The sequence below is a fragment of the Seriola dumerili genome, unplaced genomic scaffold, assembly GCF_002260705.1.
Source record: "Seriola dumerili isolate Sdu_G_001 unplaced genomic scaffold, Sdu_1.0 BDQW01000309.1, whole genome shotgun sequence".
Lineage (NCBI taxonomy): Eukaryota > Metazoa > Chordata > Actinopteri > Carangiformes > Carangidae > Seriola > Seriola dumerili.
This window is the reverse complement of record NW_019174564.1, coordinates 704,795-731,187: the sequence shown is the minus strand read 5'-3', so window position 1 is coordinate 731,187 and position 26,393 is coordinate 704,795. Positions and strand designations below refer to the sequence as shown.

General features: G+C 40.3%; 1 protein-coding gene across 8 annotated transcripts in view; it reads right to left on the bottom strand.

Annotated features, from left to right (window-relative positions):
- Nucleotides 1-2,137: 2,137 nt before the first annotated feature.
- The window catches only part of slc24a2 (solute carrier family 24 member 2), a 45,220-nt gene continuing 20,964 nt past the window's right edge, over nucleotides 2,138-26,393 (bottom strand). For 6 of the 8 annotated variants that reach the window (XM_022758745.1, XM_022758750.1, XM_022758751.1 and 3 more), the window contains 9 exons: nucleotides 25,634-25,742; nucleotides 21,669-21,683; nucleotides 17,277-17,327; nucleotides 13,470-13,568; nucleotides 11,696-11,778; nucleotides 6,536-6,670; nucleotides 6,355-6,444; nucleotides 5,759-5,925; nucleotides 2,138-5,095 (listed from right to left, as the gene is read on the bottom strand). In XM_022758745.1, coding sequence (XP_022614466.1) covers nucleotides 4,846-5,095; nucleotides 5,759-5,925; nucleotides 6,355-6,444; nucleotides 6,536-6,670; nucleotides 11,696-11,778; nucleotides 13,470-13,568; nucleotides 17,277-17,327; nucleotides 21,669-21,683; nucleotides 25,634-25,742 — 999 coding nt within the window. In that variant the 3' untranslated portion in view covers nucleotides 2,138-4,845. The remainder of the gene's footprint in view (nucleotides 5,096-5,758; nucleotides 5,926-6,354; nucleotides 6,445-6,535; nucleotides 6,671-11,695; nucleotides 11,779-13,469; nucleotides 13,569-17,276; nucleotides 17,328-21,668; nucleotides 21,684-25,633; nucleotides 25,743-26,393) is intronic. The other 2 variants (XM_022758752.1, XM_022758753.1) reach the window with 2 other exon arrangements.

Here is a 26,393-nt window from a genome sequence, read left to right as displayed (position 1 = left end):
ATATTCAAAGTCTGGGGGATGTTTGACTCATGAAAAATATTTCCGGTTAATTTTAGGAAAATAAGCATATAAACATAGAGGTAGGAGGAAAACTATGAGGCACATTTCTATGGAAAGCCAAAAGTAGAAATCTTTGAAACTGCTGGAGCACACGTGTGTGGGTGGACTAACAGGACTGCATCACAGTGCTGATTGCGTCATTTTTGCTCTTAGTCACAATGAAGTACCAGGGTTTGATCTCAAGAGGGCGCCCTATTCCACAACTCGTCTTCATGCATAAAGAACTGCATGAGAAGTGAACATGAAGCAAATCACTGCCCTTGTAGAGAGATGAAACACAATATGGAGGATGTTTCCCCTTGTATTTTACACTGCTGATTGCTGTATGAGATCATTGCTGAATGACGCTGAAAATCATCTTTTTTCAATGCAGTAGGGGAAAAAACCTCTCACTAATAGGGATCTCCATTATTTTTTAAGTAATTATCCGAACAAAGTGATTAATTTTCACTAAAATTCTCCATGGGAATTGAAGGCAGCAGCAGACAATGGAGAAAAACAGTGGCGGCGTATTCATTTAACATCTGGAGGAATTGTTTCTTTCTTATGGAAAGATTCAAAGAAGACAAAAGCTTGATCAAGACTTGGACAGGCGTGTGTCGTGTGACACATTTTTGCATGACTACACATATTTTTTGGTTATATACTGCATGTGTGGGGCTGTGTACTGGAGGAATTCACCTTAACTGGCAATGGAAATAATCTGATATATAATTAATTAAATGCTACAGTAACTGAAACTCATAAGAGACAAGTTAAAGAGTGCGACATCCATTTAGCATTACTAAGTAGGCTGTTTACTCTTAATAGATGGTCTATATTTTGCAATATAGTTGTCCACAGATATGACTTTTAAGTGTTTATTAACATATCTATTAACTATAACTGCTCACACACATGAAACACATTTAACACAGGTAGAAAACCATTTCACGTGTGAAAATGTCCATATGTACGCAGTATAACTTAGCTGTAATCATATCTAATGATATGCGCTTACACACATGAACAAATAATGGGTTATAGTTGTTAATAGATATATTAATAAACACTTTAAAACGTGTTTACATTTGTAAATGTAATTAAAAATGACATTTAACTGTAAATTAGAACTGTACTAATAGTGATGTAAAACCAGTAAACATGTTGTTGCATATTTGAATTATCATCTTTATTTGTTTTATTATATACTTTGTGTTTTTACATAAAGAGACATATTTCTTTTACACATATAGATAATATGGTTAATTTGTATCTGTATATATGTACACCTTAAATAAATCTTACATTAACACCAAGAAAATAAAACATTTACAGTGCAAGAATGTTCATTAGTGGTCATCTTTCACGGTGGCTTACCCTGGAAACCACTTTCGATGCCAAGTTTGCATGCCAAACCGTTCTTTCTCTTTGTTGTTTTTTTTTTTACATTCTCACGCTCATTCATGCTCTCACACAAAAAACATCATGGGAGCTGTGGGGAAAGAAAAATAAATATGTTCATGTCTTGACAGGAGGGGTTTTAGGGTTGAAAGTGCATAGATACAGTATGCACATGTGACCGTAGTGGTAGGTCAAACGCAAGCAAATGACCTCTTAACCTGTTTACACAATGGTTCGATATTTTGGGAAATTACTTTCCACCAAGAGTTAGATGAAAAGATTTACACCACTGTCATGTCTGCATGGTGAACAAGAAGCTACTGCTAACAAATGATTAGCTTAGCTCCGCAGAAAGGAAACAGCTAGTTTGGCTTTCTCGGCTCACAATGAGCCCCCTCATAGAACCACACGTGTTGCTTTTCCACTTAAAGCATAAGTTGCTTTGGAAACTTCAGTGGTTCTGGTGATTAAATTTAGTTGGCTTCGACACAGCTAGGCAAGTTGTTTCCTCCTGTTTCCAGTTTTTGGAGCAAAGCTAAGCCAACCAGCTTAGCTTCATATTTACTACACAGACATGAGAGAGATGGTATCCTCTCACCAAACCTGTGGCAAGAAAGTGAACACGTGCATTTCCTAAAATGTTTAACTGTTCTTTCGAAGAGAGGGGCGAGTAGAAACTAGAGGTGAGATGTGATCATGTTCAGGAGAGTGTGTGGGCACTCTGAAGGAAGAGTTTAATGGCAAATGTGCACAGGAGAATTTCACAAAGTACATGAGTCATCATAGAGGCCTTAAATTGAATCTTTGAGTCTTGGTGGTGAAAATATACAATATGAGAGCACGCTACACATAACAGTTTAACATATGAGTTTGCTTTATGCAGGTATCATAGTTTGCCTTTTCCCGTGCATTTGCAACCTGAACCAAATGTCAGAAACCACTGTGGCAAAAATCACACACAAGTCCTACATTTGTTATATCCGAGGAGGCAATATGGTATTTAAAGCCTTCATTTTCTTCCCAGAAACTGAGTTGAACTGGCATGTTTACACTTTAATGTATGCTAATCAGATTTTCAGTAGTCTAAAAATAAATGCTCTTATTTTGCTGATTAATATCATGATACAAGGGGCCACCAGCATACATTACCAATGTCTGTTTCCATCCACTATTGCAAAAATATAAATCAAAGTGAATGAAATACATTTGTGAACCATTTGGTTATTGCAAAAAACTGGACTTCATATTTACAAAGTAAAACCAATGAGTTCTTGGTGTTATTCTCTGAATTGATGCATAAAAGTGAACATATATAGTTGGATGAGCTCAGCTGTACAGTCAGTGGGTAACCAGCCCAAATTCCTTGCATGCATTTTTCCTCAAACATTCAGAGAATCTATTTACTATTATTTTACAGTTAGTTCCTACTAAGCTGCTGTACAGTGGCTGTGTTGAGGTAAAGCGGGTGTTTCTGGCCAGCTCTAACAGGAAGGGGTTGTAGGTTAGTTTTAGGAGAAATAGTCCCCCCGTTCTTTTTTCTCATGGGGGGGTTTTGGACCACATCGGACAGGAAGGACAGCGGGGGACAGACGCATGAAGGGGTGGGTGGGGGGTGCAATTCTCAACGGTGACACACACGGTATATTGCTGTTAAATCTGTGGTTTCCACATTCTATGTAGCTTAAAGAGAGATTGTGATTATGCTTTCTATTTCCAGTATAAAACACACATTGGTGTATATTTTTCTTTTGCAGTTAGTTGCAAAATACTGGTAGTATTACCTCTATTCATAGATAAATTTAAGGAATGGTCATTGTGTGATGACTTCAAATGCAGTTTGCACACATGCACACAAAAGCACCTTTGATTCGAAAAGAAATTGCACAAGTTTGATAGATATCATTGACCATACATGTTGACATTTTCTACATAGAGACTGAACACGGGTTTGCATTAAGAAGTTATGAAACATGTTTGAAAACATTTTGGTATACAACTTCTTAAATGTTGATTGGTATTATTCACCTCCAAGTGTCTTTTTTTTTTTAACATGCAGTTGACTCCTTGAAACTACTACCCCAGGAGCTTGACTAGCCGGTGAGTTGAGCCCAGTTCTACTGTGAACAAAGCACTACACATTGACTAATCTAAATCAACCATGACGCTTAAACACTGTTAAGTTTTTTTCAAATGTATTATTTTGACATTGACTTCATTATGGAACTTTAATGAGCCTAAATTACTCATGCTTTTTTTCCCCAACCAGTGAAAGATATTGAAGGCTAGCATATATTTTGAGAGGCTAAACTTCAGTCAGGCTTTTTTTTTCTTGCCTTTATCAGTCGGTGCGTGTGAAGCATGAGAACGTCTGTACAATTAGAACGTGTGTTCAGTGGCAAAAGAAAAAAAAAAAGAAAAAGAAAAGAGGAGCAGATTGTCAAGAGGACTCTACACCAACTAATACTGCTACAGTACATCTAATGCTACTTCTATAGATTTCATGAAAATGAATCCAAAAATTTTAAAAAAGAAGAATCCTCTGAAGAAACATTCAGTGGTGAAAAAAACTGGCAGGGGAGAGGGGAAGCTTAAACCCGTCACTCAGACTGGGCACAGATGAATTTACAGAAAAAGAAATAACACCGAAGAATTTTGTCTGCCCAGCAATAGTCTTTCAAGAACAGCAATCCCTTGTTGCTCAGGTGCGAAGCCCACAAGAGAATCTTTTCGCTAGATACCATCAGACGAGAAACACGTTGGGAACAAAATCTTCATCCACACGGTCTGCCTTTTCCCCATCCACAAATTCCTCTTCGCTCTTGGTGACAGCATCTTAGTCTGTTGAACTAGTTCGAATATACTTGCAATTTTCAGCTCAGTCACTGCATTTGTTATTAAGAGTTTTATTCAGTGTATCTTTAGTTTTTTTTTTGTTCCCCCCTAAAAGTTCACAGGAGGTCATTCTCCTCAACCTACCATGCGTAGTCTTGATTTCAGCTCATCTAATGGCATAATGACACTAATGGCATGCATAATGTTTCTATATTTGGCTGATACACCTATAACTCCCCTCACCTGCCAGTTAAATAAGAATCATAAATAAAAATCCACTCAGGTTCGGCCTGTGCTTAACCAGCCAAGCCAAAGTCTCGTGCCCTTGTTTGTTTAACTGCTCCCCGCCACCACCTGCTCACTGAACACATCAGTAGATTCCTTTTTTTTTTTTTTTTTCATATTTTTTATATCATTCTTTCGTCCAGTTCTTCTTTTATTCCTGGGGTGAAGGATCACAAAGGTCAGGTGACAGTGATGGCAGACAATAAGGATGGTTGTAGTGGTAGTGGTGGTGGTGGTGGTGGTGGTGGTGGTGACGAGGGAGAGGAAGTAGGTCCTCAAAGGTCCTCAGACGGACACCGGACAGCTAATGGCCTTGTCCTCCAGCATGACGCTGACCACTAGGAAGACAAAATACAGCATGAACATGATGAAGCCGAGCAGCTTGCTCATGCGCCACTTGCACGCGGCGATGGAGATGATGACGAAGAGGAGCATGAGGAAGAGGAGCACGATGGCACAGAAGAGGCCGTTGGAGCTGACTTGCACCGGACTCATGGCGTTGAAGAAGGACCAGAGGAGCCAGGGGAATGGCAGTCTGCAAATACACAAACACTTGTCACATATTTTTCATTTACATTAGGAAATTATACTTGTCAGCTTGTAACTTGCCAACATTTACTCTCTTATTAAAGATTTTATGGCGTCAAACCTTCTCAAATAAGGCAACATATTGAGACAGTTTTTATTGTAAATACTTTCAAGATGCTCACACTCACTAGAGCATGATTTAATATGCAGACAATGTGACCAAAAGAAATCTGTAAATCAGACAAAACCAAATGAAAGAGCAACTTGGCAGCAGCTGAGAATCCTGTTTGCGCTGATCTACGATGGCTTGATTTCTCACCTTGCTTTATTAATAAAGCAGAATTTATAGTTGTGTGGGTTTCGCCGTATCTTTGGAGCATATGCATGTACATCAAAACCTATTATTATGTAAATACAGTCACTATAGGGTGTATAATTAAAGAACTATATAGCTAGATCTTGTACAATACATTTATCAATCTAACTTTAATATTACCGAAATACTTCTTACATTGTTGATCTACAACGACTCTGCCTGCACACATGATGCTGGATTAGCTCTCTGAGTATAGACCCCTTAAAAATGATCGCTCTGTCTCACTGCTTCTCTCAAAACTACAAATCAAAAAAATTGGCTTTAACAACAGTAACCAGACTCAAAATCTCATACCCAACAGTAATGTCGAAGATGTTGGAGCCAACGGAGCTGGATACAGCCATATCACCCAGCCCCTTGCGTGCCACAATAACACTGGTGATGAGGTCAGGGATGGAGGTTCCAGCTGCTAATATAGTCAGGCCCATAATCTCCTCTGTAATCCCGATGGTCTCTCCAACCTGCAAAAAAAAAAAAGAAAAAAAAAAAAGGAAACTAAGCTTTTGGGTAAATAAAACCTAATCTTTTGTTCCAGCTATTTTTAATTTTCTTGTGATTCTTGGGAGCTGATGGAGGTGACAAAACTGACAGCAGCCTCTCTGTTTTGAATAAAACAGTATTATTTATAATACTTCTATAATAGTATAGTATATTCATAATTATTTATGAGTGGGTGGATTATAGAATTGGTTTCATTTTAAATGTCAAGGACAGGAAATTGGGAGAAAAGACGGCTGCGTCTTGCATTTGTTTTTTGACAATGATTATAATGATATAAAACCATTATTGTTGCTAATGGACTGCTGTCATGATCACACTTATTTTCATTCACTTATTTTTACAATACCACGATGTCCTAAGAAGTAAACAGGCCTTTGAGAACTTTGTACCTGGTGAGCCCACCACACCATTAGGTATGAGAAGGCTGCAATCCAGCAGATGGCTCCCAAGAAGGTGACGGGGAAGAACTTCTTTGACGACTGACAGACAAGATGAAAAGACAGTGAAAAGTCAATTTAGCAGCAAATGCACACTCATCCAGATAAAACTGATGACAATGGCAACACACACCTGTTTCCTGACGTCAGGCAGCGTTAGCCACAGGGGGAGGACGATAGGCATGATGAAGAGGTAGGTGAAGCGCTTGCGGTTGGATTCGGGCCAGGACAGGCTCAGAGGCTGGTCCTCTTCCTCCTCATCCTCGGCCTGAGAGTGGACAGGGGAGAAAAGAAAAGGTCAGGAGATCAGAACGGGCAATACCCCTTAGAGCATGCACTTTGTTTATTTTAGGGCGTCCTGTTCGGGTGTCCACATAATTTAATTTACCATATGGGAATAAATATCACACAATATGAGGCAAAGCGCTGAGCACCACCGAGCTGAGTCATGCTTTTTGCATGTACCTACAGGAGTGTCTGAAAAATTCATTACAATCCAAGTGTCTGTTTAGCTTGATATCTTGTCTCATTGGGATACACCTCTCCATAGCAGCCATCCAGAGTCAGGCGGTACTTTTGCAGCACAAGCACTTCAAGAGAGAGAAGGCAGCAGAGGTCTGCAGAAATTGATGGCAGGACCTGGTTGTGCACGTGCCTTCGCTCTGCTGTGACCTTAAGACAGAGGAGTCTGATGACTGTGATTTGGGAGATTGCACTGAGCCTGAAGGGCTCTGCCTCTCCAGTCATCAGGGGCTCATCACTACTGACTGCTGATTCTGGCTGCACCGGCAGACCCCCGGGGTCTGATTGGACCTGCCACTGGAATGCCAAGTGAGCCAAAGACTGTCACCTCTCTGGATCAGCACCAAAAAGCTGTCACTGTCTGACAGGGAAAGAGAAAAAGAAAGAAAACTGAATTATCTTTTCATATACCTGCTTGGTTTTGTGCCTACTTATGTAAAATCAGACTCTCAAACAAACACTCTGCTTCTTGTAAACTTTGATGGTACAACAACAAAGCCTACTGAGAGTGGAAAGATGTCTTGGGTCCCTTTGTATCCAATTATACAGGATGCTAAGGAGCCGTGGGGACCTGTGGAGGACAGGTCCACACATGCAGATCTCAGCAGAACACACTGATAACCTAGAATTTGTCTCTTGTCATTTTGACAGTGACGTTAGCAAAGTGTAAAAAAAAAAAAAAACAAGCAGCAAAACAGTGCAAAAGACATACAGTAGGAGGAAAAACAAAAAGTAGGACAGATGTTGATAACAGATGTTGCTCAGTAAATAATCATTTTCTCAAGAAAATCATTTAAGTCTTAACTGCTTTAATCATGTCAGCTAAGCGTGCCCAGAGAGTGAAGCAGAAGTCTTTAAAGATGGCTACTGCACGAATCATGAATCATATGGAGCTTATCCTGCTGTGACAGCTACTGCTGTTGAGTATTGCCTGGTAACCTTGGTAATCAGAGCTGCCAAACAAAAGGCAGTGCTTGCATCACTTATGTTCAGCATCCTGATTTCTCCTCCTCTCAATATCCAGATGGCTGTATTGTTGTCTGTTAAGAGGCCTAAAACCAAAAACCTGAGGCTTTGTGAAGATCGATTCTGAACCTAATCCAGTGCTTTTCAGAGATGTAAAGATATGAGGTTTTCATTAGTGTTACTATGTACTGATTCCAGTGTCTGCCAGATATTAATAGCAACAAAAGCTTCTTATGTGCTAACAGGGAAAGCTGCATTATATTGCAGTTTGCCCTGACGCTCTTTCATGGGTATGTACTGTATACTGCATGCAGGTGAGTCTGGCTGACATCACACACCACAAGTCTGTCAGTTGTCTATTTATGATTTGCTTTACTTGCTTTCTGTGCTACAGTACCCCATAGAGCTGGCACTCACTCTTCTGACTTGGTTCCCAAATGCCAGCCCCTTGGGGGCCCTTCCTGCCCTGTGGTGCCTCAGTCGGCAACACTGCCAACTCCAAGCTTAAAGGCACTGACTTTTACCAGGCACCACAGAGCTGCGAGGGGAGGTGTGACATTTGCTTTATTTTTTTTTCCTCCCGGAGGGAAGCGTTGGTGCTGGCCCCTGGTGTGAGGCAACAAAGCAGTGCAAATGGTTAAAAAAAAAATGTCCAAAGAGCTGCAAAGAGGCGGCTGATGGATCACTCTGTTGATCCAACTTGTAGTAACATGGAATGGACAAAAGCAAATATCTGTCTGAAATGACTTACTATTCTTTCTCAATATGCTTATGCTTATCACTCAGCGCAGGTGTGAGCTGAGACCATAGAAAGCAGGATGCTCCAGGATGCACACAGTTAAAAGTCAGATCCTTTAAGTCTTTGTGATTTGTGGAAAAAAAACATTGAATTTTCATCATGTACCTGATTGTGATGCTTTTCTTCACTAACTAGACTCATTTCTTTTAATAGTTAGACTATTTTTGTCACATTTTTTACATGACAGTTTCATCTCTTTATTTTATTCATTTTTTTGGCTCCAGCTGGATATGAAATTCTCATTCAATTTAGCTAAAGACAAGTAAACACATAAAGAAAGGATAAACACATGATACACACAAGGTTTTTTCAAATCCTTTTAGTTGTGATAAAGTCAGTAGGATGAGTCATAAGATCCTGTTGGTTACGATTTCCTTTAGTTTCCCAGTATGTTATTTAAAGAAATGATTACAGGAGCTTTACACACTCATAAATATTCAAAATGTGTGTTGAAAGTAGAAAATCCTGAACATGTTTTTACAGAAAGGCAATTTGCTGTAAGTCACAGACTGAATGTGCTCATCATTCACTTTTATTCAAAATAAACCCCTTAATTTCTGCTGTTTTGGGAAATATGACAATTTATGATAATTTCTCTCAGCACAGCTCTCAAGGGTTTTAACAAAAAAAAAAAATGAAGCTGGGAAATTGTGCTAGAAGTCTGCTGCAGATTTTAATTTGACCTTAACTATCCCCTTATTCCCCAATCTTGGTTGCCAAGGCATCCAGGAGGAATTGAACAATTAGTATGACGGGGCCTCTGGCGGCATATGAAGGTGTGAGCTGTTTCCAGCTACTTCCTGGCTGACACAGACAGGTGCACTGTGGGACAGACCTCTAAAAATAGCAGCATGTGAGAATTTGGCATGCCAATAAGCATTCAGCTCCTCCAAAATCTGTGAATCACCACCTGAAAAAGGTGTTTCTGTGTTCCATCTATCAGGTTTTCCACCTTCACCTTTTGAAGCGAGTCTAAAAATTGTCTGCATTGCCTACTTTGTTTTTATAGACACAAATATTTTCAGCTTCAGGGGAGTGATGACAGTTTTATCAGAAAAGACTATTATTAACCCAAGAGTGCGAGATCAATCTGAAAACAACTTGGTGCAATGGAATAGATCAATACACACATGGCTATGTCGCGAGTCAGAGCTCATCTTTAGGTGATTCTTGTACAGACTATTCTGAGATCCTCCTATATGTGTCCTCAAAGTGCTACAGTCAATCTACAGTATTAGTAAGTAAGTGCAGAAAGATCTTTTTCTTTGAAGAATTTTTGGTTCCGACTACACAGTGTACTAGAAAAGTCATATTCATAGACTGGGCTTTGATTCAAGGATGCATCGTGCAAGATTAAAAACCTGTCCCTATAGTATTGTGGAGGCCTTTGGATGAAAAGCTACTGGCCACATTACAGTTTATTTGCAAAGCCTTTACAAATTCCTGCAACACAAGATCATTCGAAAGAAAAAAAGAATGATAATAAACCGAGTTAGCAGCTTGAATCGAGGTAAACGGCATCAGATTAACCCAGTCTATAAAATTTATTAAGAAAGATTATTGTGAAAATGTGGGAGCCTATAACTCAGAGCTGAAAACCATTTTGCAAGACGAAAATCATTTCAAATACTGAGGAATAGATTTATAAGAAAAATGAGGCAGCATTTGTGCATCTCAAATCTTCAACTGAGCACATCAAACCTAATTTTGATACTATTTACGCCTGACATTTTTTCTGCTAAAATCTTTACATGTATTTACACACTTTAGTTACCTCTTTATATAGTAGTTTACACTGAAAGTGGCAAAGTCTAACATTCATATGCAGGATTCAAATGGTGTGCACAGGGGGATTCACAAAAGATGAAGCATGCATGCACTGCGTTGGCACAAGTACAGCTTATAAAGAACACAAGTTACATGAGTTGCTCATCTTCATCTGTTGTATTTTTGACAGAAAATTTGAAAAGATTTCCCTGAGGAGTTCCTGAGATATTGGGTTAACAACACCAAAACTGTGTTTTGTGAGGTCACAGTGACCTTTGACCTTTGAGCACCAAAATCTAATCAGTTCGTCCTCGCTCCCAAATGAATGTTTGTGCCAAGTTTGAGGAGCTTCTCTCAAGGCATTACAGAGATATCACGTTCACAGGGCCATAACCTTGTTAAGTGAGGTCACCGTGACCTTGACCCTTAACCTTTGACCACCAAAATGTAATAAGTTCATCCTTTAGTCCAAATGAATATTTGTTGAATTTGAAGAAATTCCATCAAGGTGTTCCTGAGATACTGCGTTAACACCATGATGAAAATACAACTTTTCACCGTGTTGAAAAAGAGTAGCAGGGTCCAGTTTGTCTTGGGGTTACTCTTGGTCATCGCAATGTAACGAGTGAGAATGACCAACACGCCTGTCTCTTCTGCCTGCTTCCTTCTCAGTGTGCCACTTTGAATCGCTGCCCTCTTGCAGCAGGACCGTCTGCTGGCCCGGCGGGTCGCCGCGTCCCACCCTCATCGCTCATGCCAGTACAACAGCTTCGGGGGCCGTTTTAAGACTCTCTGTGCCTGGCCGTACGTCAAAGACTGTGTGTGTTTGTGCTGGGGCATGTGGGAGAGTGTGTTTGTTTCGAGCACCCAGCAGCGGGGAGCAGCAGGTGAGTGAGGAGTGTGATTACAGAACTCAGTGGGAGTAGGCGGGTCTTTGGCAGGTCTGGCTGAAGATGGAGGAACTCGCCCAAGTGCATGCTGGGAAATTATCAGCAGTAGTGACCTGTGTCATAGTCAGCGCAACCTTTGCATCAATCACACTCAAGGTGAAACACATTCACAGATGAGAGGCATAAAATATTCATAAATGCCTCTCTGACTTAGATACCAGTCTCTCAGATTTGTTGCCTTTTCATAACACGAGCCAGTTCGTTTGCTTGGGGATATTTTGGGTGGAAAAAAAAAGAAGAAAAGTTTGGTAGCATGGTGTGTACATGTTCATTTCCTGTGATTTCTTACCGTCTCCCCCTCTTGCCCCGCCGTTCCATTCATGGGTGGTGTAACTTCCACTTCCACACTGGAGCTGTTAGGAAGGTTCTTGTCTGTGGGACATTTGAAGAACAAATAAAGCAAAAAGCATTTAAAGGAACAAAAGCTGTCATTGCTCCAAATAGACACAAGAGTGTGAGATGTTATGACGTGCAGCGAGGTGGGAGACAGCATCTCAGCAATAAGTAGTTAACCCTTTTCAACCCTCTGGGCGCAAGCTGCCTCAAAATACTTTATTGATTTTACTTTATTATTTTATTTATTAATTGACAAATTCAGTGGTTGGTTTCACAAAAATCTCATTTAGTCTGTCTCCTTTATGATTTGGCTAATCTCAGTGACTGTTAAAACATCCTGGTCAATATACAGTATATGAATATAATATGTACAGTAAGAGTGCATGTCTAGTCTGTGAAAAATAAAGTTATGACAATTCTAAATAAGAATCACATCCATATTTGGAGAGTCATTTGAAAATTGAATGTGACGATCGGAACGTGTCCCTCTGTGTATGAACGTGAACGTGCTTGTCTGAGGCTGTTACCATCATCTCTCTCCCTCATCATTTCCTGGTGGCTGATATGACTCCATTTCATTTGAGGCCAGACTTAGTTAACAGCCCTTATTAAAATACAAAGAGCCGAAAGCCATGTAATCAGGTGATAAAACTATAATTGCCGTGGAAATTGCTTTAATCCGAGTGTGGTTGTCACACAATTAGAAACATTCACAGATAGATAATGTGACTTGATACAACTATCATCCAACACACGACCTCACTCCTTTGCTTGGATGCTGTGATATTACAGATAAAATGGGATATGAATCTAATCACATGCATAATACACCAAACTAGTCTGACAGTAAATCTTTTCCTACAGACACCACGGGCTAAATTTAAGATATGTGAGGCCTGAAAGACCAGTCATGCATTTTGATTAAGATGGTAATATGTTAATGCGGTTCCGTTAGCATAATTTTGCCTTGTTGATAAACATCTATGTCTCGCTTTGATTCTGCTGCTCTGACTACACTGTGGCCATGAAAGCGCTTCCCCTGGCCTCCTGTGTATCCTTTGGTCCGGTGCTCTTTGAAGTGAAAAACACACATAAATAACACTTGCCAGTGACTGTGATTGATTTAAATACTGCTTGAAGACAACACTTTCAATCAATTTGGCAGTTCTTGATAATGTCATGCTTGTTTAACATCGGATGTGATGCTCATTAACTATTTCGGTGGACAAATCTAACGGCTAGTATAAGGAATATTAAGCCAGGTAATGTCTAGCCATGAAGTTTTAGCGACAGGAAATTGATATTTGTGAATAATAATCTAATATTTAATTAAAGGGACAGTTCTGGGTTATATGAATATATGGGCTCTATATACAAAAATGACTTGAGTTGAAACTGGAAGCACTCTTTGTACTTGTTTGTGCACGTGTAATGTGCATAAAACTTCAGTTTATTGACTAAACAAATGACACATAACGTGTTAATTAGTGAGCTTTAGAGGTGCTGCTGAGTTTTGTTACTTTTGCATGGAGCTAGGCTAGCTGTTCCCTCCTGTTTCCCAGTCTCTATGCTAAGCTAAGCTAACTGGCTGCTGGTGGTAGCTTCATATTTAACATACAAACACAAAAGACGTATAAATCTAACTCGGCAAGAAAGTGAATATTTGCCAAAATTGCAAACTACTCCCTTAACATGGAGGAACATAAATGTATCTAAGACCTTTTTACCTGAACGGCTTGCTACTCCATTGGCCTTCTCGCTATCCTCCACTTGGCATTTCTTTTTAGCGATCTTGTGAAGGATGGATGCCTTCTCTCGAAATTTACCTGCAAAAGAATGGCCGCAGTGGTCAAACAAGGAACAAAGCGCTGAACACTGCAGCATCTTCAAAGCCTCTCGGCCTCATCCCAGTCAGAGCTCCTTCGCTGTCACCTTTGACCCCAGAGAGGTCACATTTCAAAAAGCACAGTACAGGCAGGGCAGTGGCTGTACACAAAAGTGCCATTCAAACAAAATAAACAGTCAATATGACATAGCATATCATATATTGATGATCCTGCAATGTCCTGGTCCTTGGTGGAGGCAAAACCAGCAGGGAGAGAATCTATTGTGAAGAGATCTGCCTTCTGGAGGTCAGATACACTCCTGTTCTTGTTCAGTTCTCAGATCAAAAACTCACAAGAGATGTAAGAGGCTAGTGGGGAACTAAAAGCACTCAGTGATTTAGCTGGGGACAGCATATATAATATCATACACAAATTAATACAGTTCAATGATAGCTGTAATTCATATATTTAATCATCATTATAATGTCTCTTTTAGCTTCATCTGTTTTTAAGCACATTATCTGTGTGCAAAGCCTCAGGAAAACAAAAATACTGTAGCATACTGTAGCATGTAAGACACATCTGCTGGTCAGAGAATTTGAACAGATCGCATGAATGTTTCATGATAATATTAATAGTTTCCATAACTTCAGTCGTTCAGGAGAGATGATGCTGTGATGCAGTAGACTGAATTGAAACCAGTCATCAATTGAACAACACAACCTTGTGGTTTACATAAGCAGCGTGCCCTTCTGACATAATAAACAACAGCTCACGCAAGGCAATTCTGTCCTTGTTGCGATGACTAGCGATGACTGGCTGCCGGCTTGTGGAACAATGCCTTTTCCGTGAAATCCCCGCGGCCTGAAATCCCCCAACGACACACACACGAACAACAATACAATGCTGAGACAAGAGGAACTGTGATTCAAAATCATGTAGCGCAGGTTTTTAACACTTGATGGCTGTGCAGGCCGGGCATATTCAGCTGTTGTAAATTTTGTTAGTGTTTTCATTTAACAACACACTGTGTCCCAAGAAATTCGGACTCATCTAGTTCTTTTGGTGTAAAACCTCTTGCGCATCATTAACCGTGTCGCTGTCATGTATCCATATTTAATTTCACTGACTTCCTATGCGTGTCAGCCTTTGCATGCTTGTCCTGCCTAGTCCTAATCAGCCCACTGCAATCAATCTGAAAGATTTTTTTTTTTTTTTCATTTTTTAGAGGGCATGGCTGATTTGTCAGTGCTTGACACAGTGACGCATCAATACGTACTCCACCCAGCCATGTCAACACTGTCTGTGACCTTCTGGCAAAATCATTAACCACCCCAAGTCACTGCCGGCCTTCCTCCTGTCTCCTCGGCCTCACTCTACATTTCTCCATCGCTTGGGTTTTTCTCACTCATCTATCTTAGGCAAACGTCATCTTTCTCTCACTTTGTCTTTTTGTTGTTTGGCATCACACAGCCCTTCCCCACCCTTCTCTCTTTTTCACACACACACACACACCCACACACACACACACACACACACACACACACACACACACACACACGCTGTACATTTTCACAAGACGGCATCAAATGTTCCACTGCCTTGACATCACTCACCTTAGGCGGTCACTGTCGGTTGGTTGTGTATGGTAGTGAGTGTGTGTCTGTGTGTGTTCATTTGATACAAATGTGGGTGTCACACCATTGTCTCTGTTTGGATATACAAGTCTTTAATGTTGAAGAAACCCACTCTGGCATGAGGTTTCAGTACTAGCTGTGAAAACATTTCTACAAAGACCCACAAAGGCAGAATGCATTAACCACAGACAGTGAAGTTGAGAAACAAAAAAGGGTTTAAAGTTCTCTAGCTGATCAGCAAACTGCATAACAGATACAAATGTATATCTGTTTATGCTTATTATTTTACCACTTCTCACCTAAGAAAATACAGATTATTTACAAGCCAAAGCTTAAATCTATCAATATAACAAATGAATTCATAATTTAATACATTCAGATGTGTGATTTAAAGATTAGCGTAACTACACCAAATCATGTGGATTCTAGTGGAGTCAAAAGCTGAGCCAATAGCTGCTGAGATCTGCTAAGCTAGTTAGTTTTAGCTGCCTCAATTTAGTAGCTACTGCTTCTTTTAATTATGTGAAATGATAAGCTAAATTACCAAAATATCAATTAAAATGTTTTTTTGTTTTTTTTTTATGTACAGACTAGCAAACTAAACTTAATGGTAATCAAAAAGTGTAGTAAAGTAAAAGTAAAAGTAAGTAAAAGTAAAGTTTTAGCATTAGCTAAGGCTAGCCATGGCAATTTCACTGGCTGGATTTCACCTGATACAGTGCTCTTACTTTAGTTGTTTCTCTGGTTATTTCTCTGTGTGTGCAACAGCAGCTTCTGCAGTCCACTGTTCACCAAACCACCGTCCAGTTACTGAAGACTGGGCAGCAAAACACAGCCAGAGTGCAGTTACTAACCTCTAGCTCTGTTTTGTAGTTATTGCAAATTTCTTTCTAGAGAAATTATACATTTCTATTGCATAATAATTTTAGAAAAACAGTTTAAAGTCTCAATTATGTAGCTACTGCGTTTTGCCTTTGTGGGGTTAGCGTTGAAATATCATTATGCTTTAGTTTTTAGGGCAAACAAAAAAGAAAAAAAGCTCATCACAACCTCATAGTTCCCTCAGGTGCATTAATCAAAGTGAGGACAAGGCCCAAATGTTTCAGTTCAAATAAAAGCTTAAACATTAAAAACCAATTAAGATCAAGTTTTTCTTGATTCAACGGCTGTGTTGAGTCTGTGCAGCATGGGAAAAAGAAATCCCGGGAGGTCCATTTAAGGTGCACACATTGTCAAAACCACACAATTTACATAATGATGAAGCTCTTTAAGAATAACCAAAAGCCAAGCCCTTCCCTCGCCGTCTTATACAGCCGCTCATTTCCCTGCCAGCTCTGCCTGTTACACAACCACTGGGTGGATGAGTCACTCCAGTTTGCCACATTCAGCAACGTAAGTCTTACGTGTGTGCACCCGCTGCTGGTGCGAGTGGAACCTCCGAGTGAGCGCTGAGGCATGAATGATGTATTTCTCAGAGACGCAGATGGGTAACAGGGCCAAAGAAAGAAAGAGAAAAAGAAAAAGAAAAAAGAAAACCTTGATCCTTGTGTTTTCTCAGTGTGAGAGTGTGGGGCGGGGATGGTATGCTTTGCATCTGTATGTGTGTTTGTGTGTGGTTTTACATGCCTGCATAAGGAAGAGTAAATGTCTTCAAAATTTGTCCAAAAATCCAAAGAAGCAGTTGTGGTTTTCTCACAGAATCAAACATCAGCATGATTTCTTTAAAATATCTTGTTAATAAATTGAATAAAAATCCATAAAAACACTACACACATTAATACACAATATGTATGTACATATTCTCTGGGCTGAAATAAAAAATAAACCAAAAATAAAAATGAGAGTACAACGCAAAGTCAAAAAAATGGCATGATTACCATGATTTGCACTTATGTCAGTGAAATCTCAGAGAGGTTGTCAAACTTAAAAGCAAAAATGTGCAAACTGTATGTCACAAGCAAACAAAAAAAAATGGGGCTGGGGTGCTGTTTCATGATCGAGATGGAGAAAAACCAAGAGGGATGACAGAAGCTGACTCAAAGAATCAAGTAGTGAAAACATTCAGGCTTACCTTCCTCAGTCATTGAGTGATAATATTTTAGTTTCCCATAAGTCCCAAGCTCTACAACATCACAGCAAAAGACAAGGGTAAGGCAACGAACACACAGAGAAAAGGAAAAGAGTGAACATGACAGAACAAAGACAGGTCTGCTGGTTCTACATCATACTGTACAAACACTCACACAGGCACAAGGTGACACACAGAAAGACAAAGTCTCTCAGAGTCATCACTGCATAAGTGCAAAACAAAGCAGCAAGGATTGAATTACAAGTAAAAAATACATTATAGTCTTACAGTAATTCAGTCTGATAAAGACTCTGCCAATGGCACAGGCTCTGGCTATTAGAGATTTGCGAGAAAAAGGGAGGGGGAGGGGGCGATCAATACACTACTATAAAAAATAATAATAAAAAGATTCATACAATGATATCTTAATAAACAAACAGAACAGGAAAGTCAGAAGAATATTTACTGGGTCAACATGCAACAAAAAGATGAGTCCTCCTCTCCTCTGCACGCAAGCTTATTCAAAGGCTTGATGAGTCAGCATTTTATTTCCACAAAGAAACCCGAACAATTAATTTGATTCCCTTACTGTAGCAGTTCTTCGCGCCACAGTAAGTAGAAAGTCAGCACAGCTGCATGATGAATTAGCCGGGAATTCAAACCTGCAGCAACAGCTGAAGTCAAGCAGCAGAACAGAAGACACCAGACCACAAGACTCCACCTCCCACACTGCACTTTGTCGTGGAAAAGTAGTTCACAGCTTTGACAGGAGAATTCTGCTTGGTTTTTTGTCAAATAGTGGCGAAATGAAGTCTCATTTGTACATTATCATTACTATTTCACAGGTGCAAAATACAGTGCCCTTTTTAAAGGGTCAGCTCATCTGAGCTAATTTTTTTTCTCACCTTATTTGCCACAGTTTTCAGATATCTGGCTCTGAGATTTTTGTCTCCACCTCAAAACAATGGAGGTGATAGAAAACTGCATCTTTTTTGGGACACAATGTCCCCACAGATCAGCTTTCTTTGGAACTACTTTTTGACCAAAGAAGTAGTCCTTATAAAAATGATTGACAGACTGTTCTGGTAAATATAGCAACCGCAGCTCAAAACAGACTTTAGATCCCTTAGCTCTAATGGGCAGAGTGGTAAAACCACACACGTCACGAACTCATCAGTGTAATTTATGCTAAGTGGATGGACCTCACCGACAATGTGGAGGCAGAATAATAATAACCTTTTCATCTTAAAATCCATTCTTGGTAAGCTTCCTGTTTCCCTCAATAAAAAGCTTTCTCCTGTTTTAAACAGACATGACAACAAATCATCAAGGTGGATAATCCTGATGATGGGGCACGAGGAGGCTGTTCTGTACTTGGTAAAACTGTAAGACAAGATTCATTTTAACACTGCCTTCATACCAAACACCATATTTAACACCCACGTTATAAAACATTTAACTTTTAAAATCGAGCTAGATTCGTACATGTAGTAGGTATACAATACAGTAAGTCCTGTATATGCCCACACCCACAAGCCCACGTGCACTCACACTAATATCCAACTCTGCGCAACAGTGGGCGACCACTCCACTCACATGTGAGAGGATTATGGTGCGAATCTCATGCCAAATGCGAGACTTGGCAGCCCTGAAAACACAATCTAATGAGATGAAAACACATTCCATTGCAGAGTGTCTTGCTCATCTGCTGCACTCCCAGACAAGTGCCTCAATCCCATATGATTAGGCGATTTGGGTTTGAAGTGCACTATCACTGTGAGGCCGGCCTCTAACTCAGGCTACTCTGAGGGCAATTAACCCACAGCACAATCACCGCTCGCACAGTCGCCGTCTGTTCGCCCTCTGCAACCGGCGAGAGAGGGAGGCTTGTTGTTGTTTACCAGGGGCCCTCTTGTCCTTGTGGTGTGACCTCTAAACCTCTGGTGAGCCGTGTGCAAGAGCGTGTGTGTGCATGCCCGTTCTGTCTGCTGGGGGTTGGGGTGTCAGGGAAATTCACAGTCTGTGCTGAGGCAAAAAGGCTTTTAACATTGATTCTTTCACCCACCCGGCACAGGGTGGCTCAGAGGGCGCGGGAGGGGGGTGTGACGTGACGTGACGTGTGTGTGTGTGTGTGTGTGTGTGTGTGTGTGTGTGTGTGTTGGTGTGTGTTGGTGTTGGTGTATGAGTATAGTGGAGGGATGATAGGTTAATGAATGTGGTTGGCTGGTCACAGTTACATAACATACTGGAGGTGTGATTATCTATCAAAACAAAATGAAGGGGGGCACGGTTTTAAGGCAATATCTGCTCAAAAAAGATGGATCCTTATACACATTTAAATATACAGAATTAAAAGGAATAGTTTGAGATTTTGAGAAATACATGTATTTGTTTTCTTGCTGAGGGGTAAATGAAAAGACTGATAAGACTCTCATAAATGTATAATAATATATGTAACAAAATTTGACATCACCTACTTTTATGAATCCAGATAATAATGAAAAAAAAATAGTTGTAAATACAGTATCATATATATATATTACATGTTTCAATACACACGAAGATGATTCCATTTCAAACAAATGCCTCTATCATATTGGTGTCAGTGTCATATGTAATCTATTGCAAAAAGTTTTTTAACAGTGTTAGACTAAAACAAATAATGAAAAACCTAAAGCAGAATGTCAATATGTTATATCTACATAAATGGAAATTATATTTCCACTGTACAAAGAGTGGGAGGTCAGTGACAGTGAGTGCATTATTGAACCATGTGATCAATGGGGCCCTGGGTCACCACACAGACAATACTGCTGGCAGGGGTGGGGTGGTAACATTAGTGTACAAAATGATGTACACTAATAAACCCCTTTTGCCACCCTTGGGGTATTTCCTTCCGTGTCTGCATCAACAACTTCCAATGAAACAATGTGCCACACCCTCTACTGCCTCACCAGTTTAACCAATAAGTGTACTGTCTTCTCACATGGGTGTATCATGGTTGACCCAGATGACCTCTTCCTCTCTCTCTCTCTCTGCCCAGCCTGTGGAGGGCCTACGTACAACGCCTGCTCAATAAAATGGCCTAACGTCAACAAAGATGTTCAAGGCCACATTGGCACTGTGAGCGATCGTTCCAGTATATCTGAGTGAGATAATGATCTGCAGGGAAGCATCTGATGAGATAGCTGGTCTCTGCCACCGTATTTATAGTGCTGCACTACATCATCACACAGAAGTGATGTTACGTAAAAACAAGAGGAGGTTGTCGGTGTTTGAAATATATAACAAGACCAGTAATTCATTTCACCTTGATGACTGTTAAAAATGCATGTATTTCATGAATTTACCTCTTCTAAATGTTTTGTGGTCACATACAGTCATTCAGAGTCACCACAGAGCTCGGCTCTCAGGGTGAGAAATCTTATTGAGGGTCTTGAGCCAAAGGCATGCACGCAGCCTGAGCTCTGAGTGCTGTTTTGGGAGGCTTGTTTCAGTCATCCACTGAGGGCTCAGACAGAAGAGTGAGAGCCACTCTGCCCTTCTCCCTCCCCATCTCTCTTTGTAGTTCAATATTTGATGCCACTCCTAAGCGATATTGTTTGTAGCTCCACACTGATGGAAAAAGAGATGCAGCACTTGTACCTGGAACTAACTGTACCGGACCATTACGATGTTCTCTCCGACGAAAAACATGCAGGATTAAAGGTCTATTATTAAGCTGAAGGGCATTCACTTTAACAAGAACAGCACAAAATTTGGATGATGAATAAACATCTACTGCATCTCTCAATTTAACTCCATTGCCGTTAATTGCTCTGTCAAGCTCTTATTGACTCTTGTTGAAGGCTGGGGAAACAGCTGACAACTTTTCTCCATCTTCCCAGTTACACAAATTCATGAACTAAGCACAGTTCCCAAGCTGAGAGAATTAGGACATGATACTTAATCTCCCTCCTAGCGCAATATTTTGCAGTGTAAAAGACCCTCCGGAATCCTCAAAAACATGGAGCTGAATGTCAAAGTTAACAGGAAAACACAAACCACTCATTTTGGGCCTCTGCCTTTCTCACAGAGAGCAGTAACACAAAGCTAGAACAACTACAAGCAGTTCTTAAGAGGAGAGAGAGGATTAGGAATAATGGGGAAAACAATGCAGAAATGGTCACAGAGGGTTTCCAGGGAGAATACATCCACAGAAGAGAATGAGATATTTGAAGGAGTCTGCAGGGATGGACAGTACAGAGTTGACATACAGCACAGCGGCGCTTGGGAAATGTATACATATGGGACACGTCGGGCAAGAGAATTGCCTCCAGGCTGTGGGAATGAGAACAAACAGATTTTTTTTTTTTTTTTTTGGGGAGGGATACAGAAATTAGAGGAGTAACTCACCAGAGTCAGCAAATTCTGAGGGGACAGTAGAAGAAAGAGAGATAGGAAGACAGAAACAGAGAAAAGATAAATCCAGGTGATATTTAATTTGATAGGGTACATTTAATCATTGAGAGGTATTATTTCAAGATGAGAAATGTGTGTTTAATTTGACATTAAAAGAGTCAACAGCCCATTTTATTATGACGGTAAATGTATTCTATTTTTTGAACTTTAATTTGACATTTTGGGGAATACGATTATTCACTTTCTGGTTGAGAGCTAAATTTGAAGTTTGGGCAAGGAGACAGGTAGCTTAGCTTAGCATAGATTGTAAACAGGAGGATACAGCTAGACTGGCTTTGTCCAAAGGTAAAAAAAAAAAAACTAACAACCAGCCCCTCTTAACTGTGTCCTGGCCCCAGCTTCCTAATTAACAGATACACGATTGGTATTAATCTTTTCATCTAACTCTGTGCAAGAAAGCTAATAACCATATTTCCCAAAATATCAAACTATTACTTTAAGAGAGACACACAGGCATCCACACGCATACTATCAGACATTCACAAACATTAACCAGGGTTTTTCCTGCATATAGTATTTAAAAGCTTTCCCACATTTCATGCTGCCTTGCCGAAACCTGGCCCTGTTTGCAATAACCAAACCCTCTTGTGTTGCATTAAATTCATCACAGCCTGTGGTGGCACTAGGTGAAGACAAAATCACAGGATAATACAGTGGAAAAAGCTTACAGTGATCACGTTTCTCCATTCTGAACTGATCACCATGAGAGGATGATCATTAAAACCAATTTTTTTCTTTTTCTTTATATTCATTCATAGGGATTGCCACCTACTTGTATATCTATCACATGAATATAAAGTAAACTCCACTGTGGCCTTCTCCTGCTCCAAACCTAGCCTGAATGCTCTGGGTGAAAGCATTATACTCCACTCGTGTAACACACCTGCTGCAGTGAGAGAGTGGGGATGATAATTACACACTGCAAAAGTCCCAAAACGTGAGCAGGGCAGGAAACAGGAGGGCAAAATAACTCCCTGAGCCACAGCGACGAACATATCACATGTCGTGCGAGTGTGCACAGCAGGCGCGCATACACACACGCACGCAATGTACTCACACTGTCAACTTGTGTTGGGAGATCAGTTACCGGTCGTTATGTGGCAGTCTATAAACCTTGTACGAATAGGTTAGTAGAGAGCGTAAGCATATGACAGTTTGCAATAATAGGCTACAATAGTTCTTTTTTTTTTCCATATGTTGTCATGTATTAATAGACCCAAAATTAACACTGTACGTAAAATACTTGATTACTATAAGTGAATTAGCCTATCTTAGCAGCATCTATATAGGAATGATTCTGTCCCAAGCTTTCTGATCCATAGGAGTGCTCGATCACTGTCTCCGTGATCACTATGAGTGGTTTCCAGTGTACTCTAATTATAGCTGTCCATTAAAAGCAAATGTAAATTTGTTTGGTTGGCCACAATACAGATTAAGTGCTGCAGGAGCGAGGGAGCAATTAAGGAATGAAAAAGTGTTTAAGCCAGGAAAACCCTATAAACATGACACATCAACACAAACCAGTAAAAGTGGCACACAAACGTGCGCACGCGCACACACAAACACACCCACACACACACACACACACACACACACACACACACACACACACACACACACACACCTTTAATTATCCCCACTCTAAAGTCTAACAAGTGAACGGTAACCAGCCCCCAGCACTAGCAAAACAGCCTTAGACTTTCGCTTGGCTCAGAAGCGCAGAAGACTTTATTTTGAGAAATGTCCATGAAAAATGTATGGACAGAGTCCTGCCAGCTCCCCATGGCCCTGCAGAGCTACACTTAAAACCTAAGAGCACGCAAGGACAAGCAGCACAGCCTCTGTCTTTGATGGATGCACCTGTTCATCTCTCTCCACGCCGCGAGCTCACCAACAAAGTGCTGCTTTGCATTAATGTTATCAGTAAATGTGCAAAGAACACAGTCGCGCATCTCTGAACGGGGTCGACATCTCTGGCGGACCCTTACCGTAATGCAATCAATAAAATGATTTAACACTTTTAATGAATAAGGCACATAATGAGTGCACGAGTGCATCGTTACATGTTCACTGGAGCAGGTGAAAACTTTCCAGTGTGTTAAATAGAAATTTCAAAATAATATATTCAAATCAAACTGAAGCTCGAAGTGTTGTTTTTGTTCTCTGTGGTAATTAATTCAATCGTCATTTCATGTCACACTAGTTGTTTCAGTACATTCATTCCCAGTCAGTAATTTGCCAAAAGACTCAATAAATCTGATAAACTGACATCTGATAAACTAACATCCTCACATTTCTATTGTATTCATACTGACGCAACATTTGCCAATTTGACCAGTTTAAATCCACTTATAAGAAACAACATATTTTGTAACACACAAACTTCATTTGGACATGAATTATTAGATGCATCATAGTGACTAAGACCAGAACACAAACAAAAAATTGATGGTTTCAGTCTTTTACATGCATAATCAAGTCTATAAATTTTTCTGACATCAAACAAGCAGTAAATATTTCAGCCTACTGTCATCAGTGCATGTGAGATGTTCCTAAGAAGACCAACTGACAAAGGCTCCACAAGGAGCAGCAGGGTGGAGTATGTAGAACCCTCCGTTGTACATTTACAACCGACCATACTGACTTCCATTCCCCCAGCAGGCTCTGATTTACATTTTAATCACTGAGATGGAAGGATGAATACACTGAGATGGGACGCCTTGCATTCAGTGTACAAACAATGAGTTGATGCATGTTAATGGGCACTTTAAGGCACGTCTTGGCACAACTTATTAATCTTTCCTGAGCTGACTCATTCTAGGTTTGGCTTTCAAGGAATGTAGAGTCATTTCGGAGAAAGCTGAAATGCCTGCTCTTGTCTGCTAATGCAATCACATCCATCCAAAAGGGGAAATATTTAGTCTGACATTGTTTTTATGCTTATAAATGGCTTTTGGACCTTTTTCTATGTGGCATTTTGTTGTCTACTAATACTTATGCTGATGTTTTCAATCAAAAAACATATACATTCATCTCTGTGAAAACTAAAGGAAAAAAGGGGGAAAAGTGATGGCATTAGTATTTAACATTAATATTCATTTCTAGGGATTAGGATTCGTCACATCATGAGATACTCCTTCCGCATCCGATTCACAGACCTTTCCTCAAAGCTAAAAAAGGAAGACACTCTAATGACAAATTCTTCAAACCTTCCTTAAACCCCTGTTGCCTGTTTTGTCCCCATTAACACGACTTTTCTGCTTCCTTCATCTTTTTTTCAGGGTTAGTTCAAAATGGGATGACACTGCACCTCCCTTGCTGTATTAACATATTCATCCCCTGCGCCGAGCACTGACACTGCCGTTTTACGTTTCCTTTAGCTAAGCTAATAGGCCTTCATCTTGGATTAAAGGAAAATGATCTTCCACCTCAGCTGTGCTCTGACACAGCGCTGAGCTCGCCTTGTCTCGTATGGACTATTTTTAAAATTGGATCAATTCAGTCTAGGCATACAGCATGGGGGCTAAACAAGTATTTCTACATGATAATCGTGGAGACTCAGGATTTTAAGGGGTACATGGGGGGATACGTGCTGAAAATAGATAAAAGGCAATATTTTAATTTGGACTGTGCTCATGGCACAGTTTCTTCCAGTAAAGTTTGCTTCAAGGTTGACAGCGCAGTCTTGAATTCCTTGTTTACATTTCCATTACATCTGAAAACAGGATACAAGTCATTTCAAGAGAGAAAGAGAGAAAAGATGAAAGGTTCTAGGTCATATAAACCTGAAAATAGAGACATCTGTGGACGGTAAACAAGAACATCTGTACTGTACATTCTGGACTCTTAGAGACCTGAAGAGTTGTGTTTTCTGTGTGCAGTTTGTCTGACTTTCTTACCTTCACTTAAAGGGTCTAATGTGTGAATCATCAGCTGGAAAATGCTGTTCCTCATCAAGCTGTTGTGCAAGGAGGCGGAACTGCCCCCCCTCTGCAGCCGAGGCCTTGCCTGTGAGAGGAGAAACAAGGTGTGAGTCAAACATCCTGCTGCCTGAGATGGGACTTTGTAAGCAAGACATGCTTTCTCCTCGTCAAAGTCCAGTAACTGGTTCTTATTTTTGTCATAAAGCAAATGCATCAGTCTATCTAATGTAAGCACTTCTCAAAAGCTGTTACTTATCTAAGCTTATTTAACTGAGCACAGGAAACCATGCTGTGTTGCAAGCTTCTTTCATTTTAAATTATAAAGAACGATTCCAGGTACTTGGGCTTGATTCTTGTGCATTTACTGCATTTTAAGCTTAGAGAGAAGGATTCATGTTACTGCAACAATTTTCCGTGCATATATGATGCTCCACCACCTTCAGTTATGCCACCGGTAGGAATATGATTCTCTAATCCTCTTTAGCATAAAACCCCTAAGCGGAACCTGCAACCCAGTAAAGCTAGCATGAAGTACCCCAGCTTCTTAAAAATATAAGCCCCATGTGTTGAGACAAGCATTCACAGTTTAAGTGGCATTTGAGTTCTTTTTCCCAAACCACCCTCGCCAAGGTCGCCTCAGCTGTTCAAGCTGAACTTGAGAACTGTGGGAAATTAGGCACCGTTGCAGGCGGCAGCTGTTTGGAGTGTGTCCGCCTTTGGTTGCCCACAGGTGATG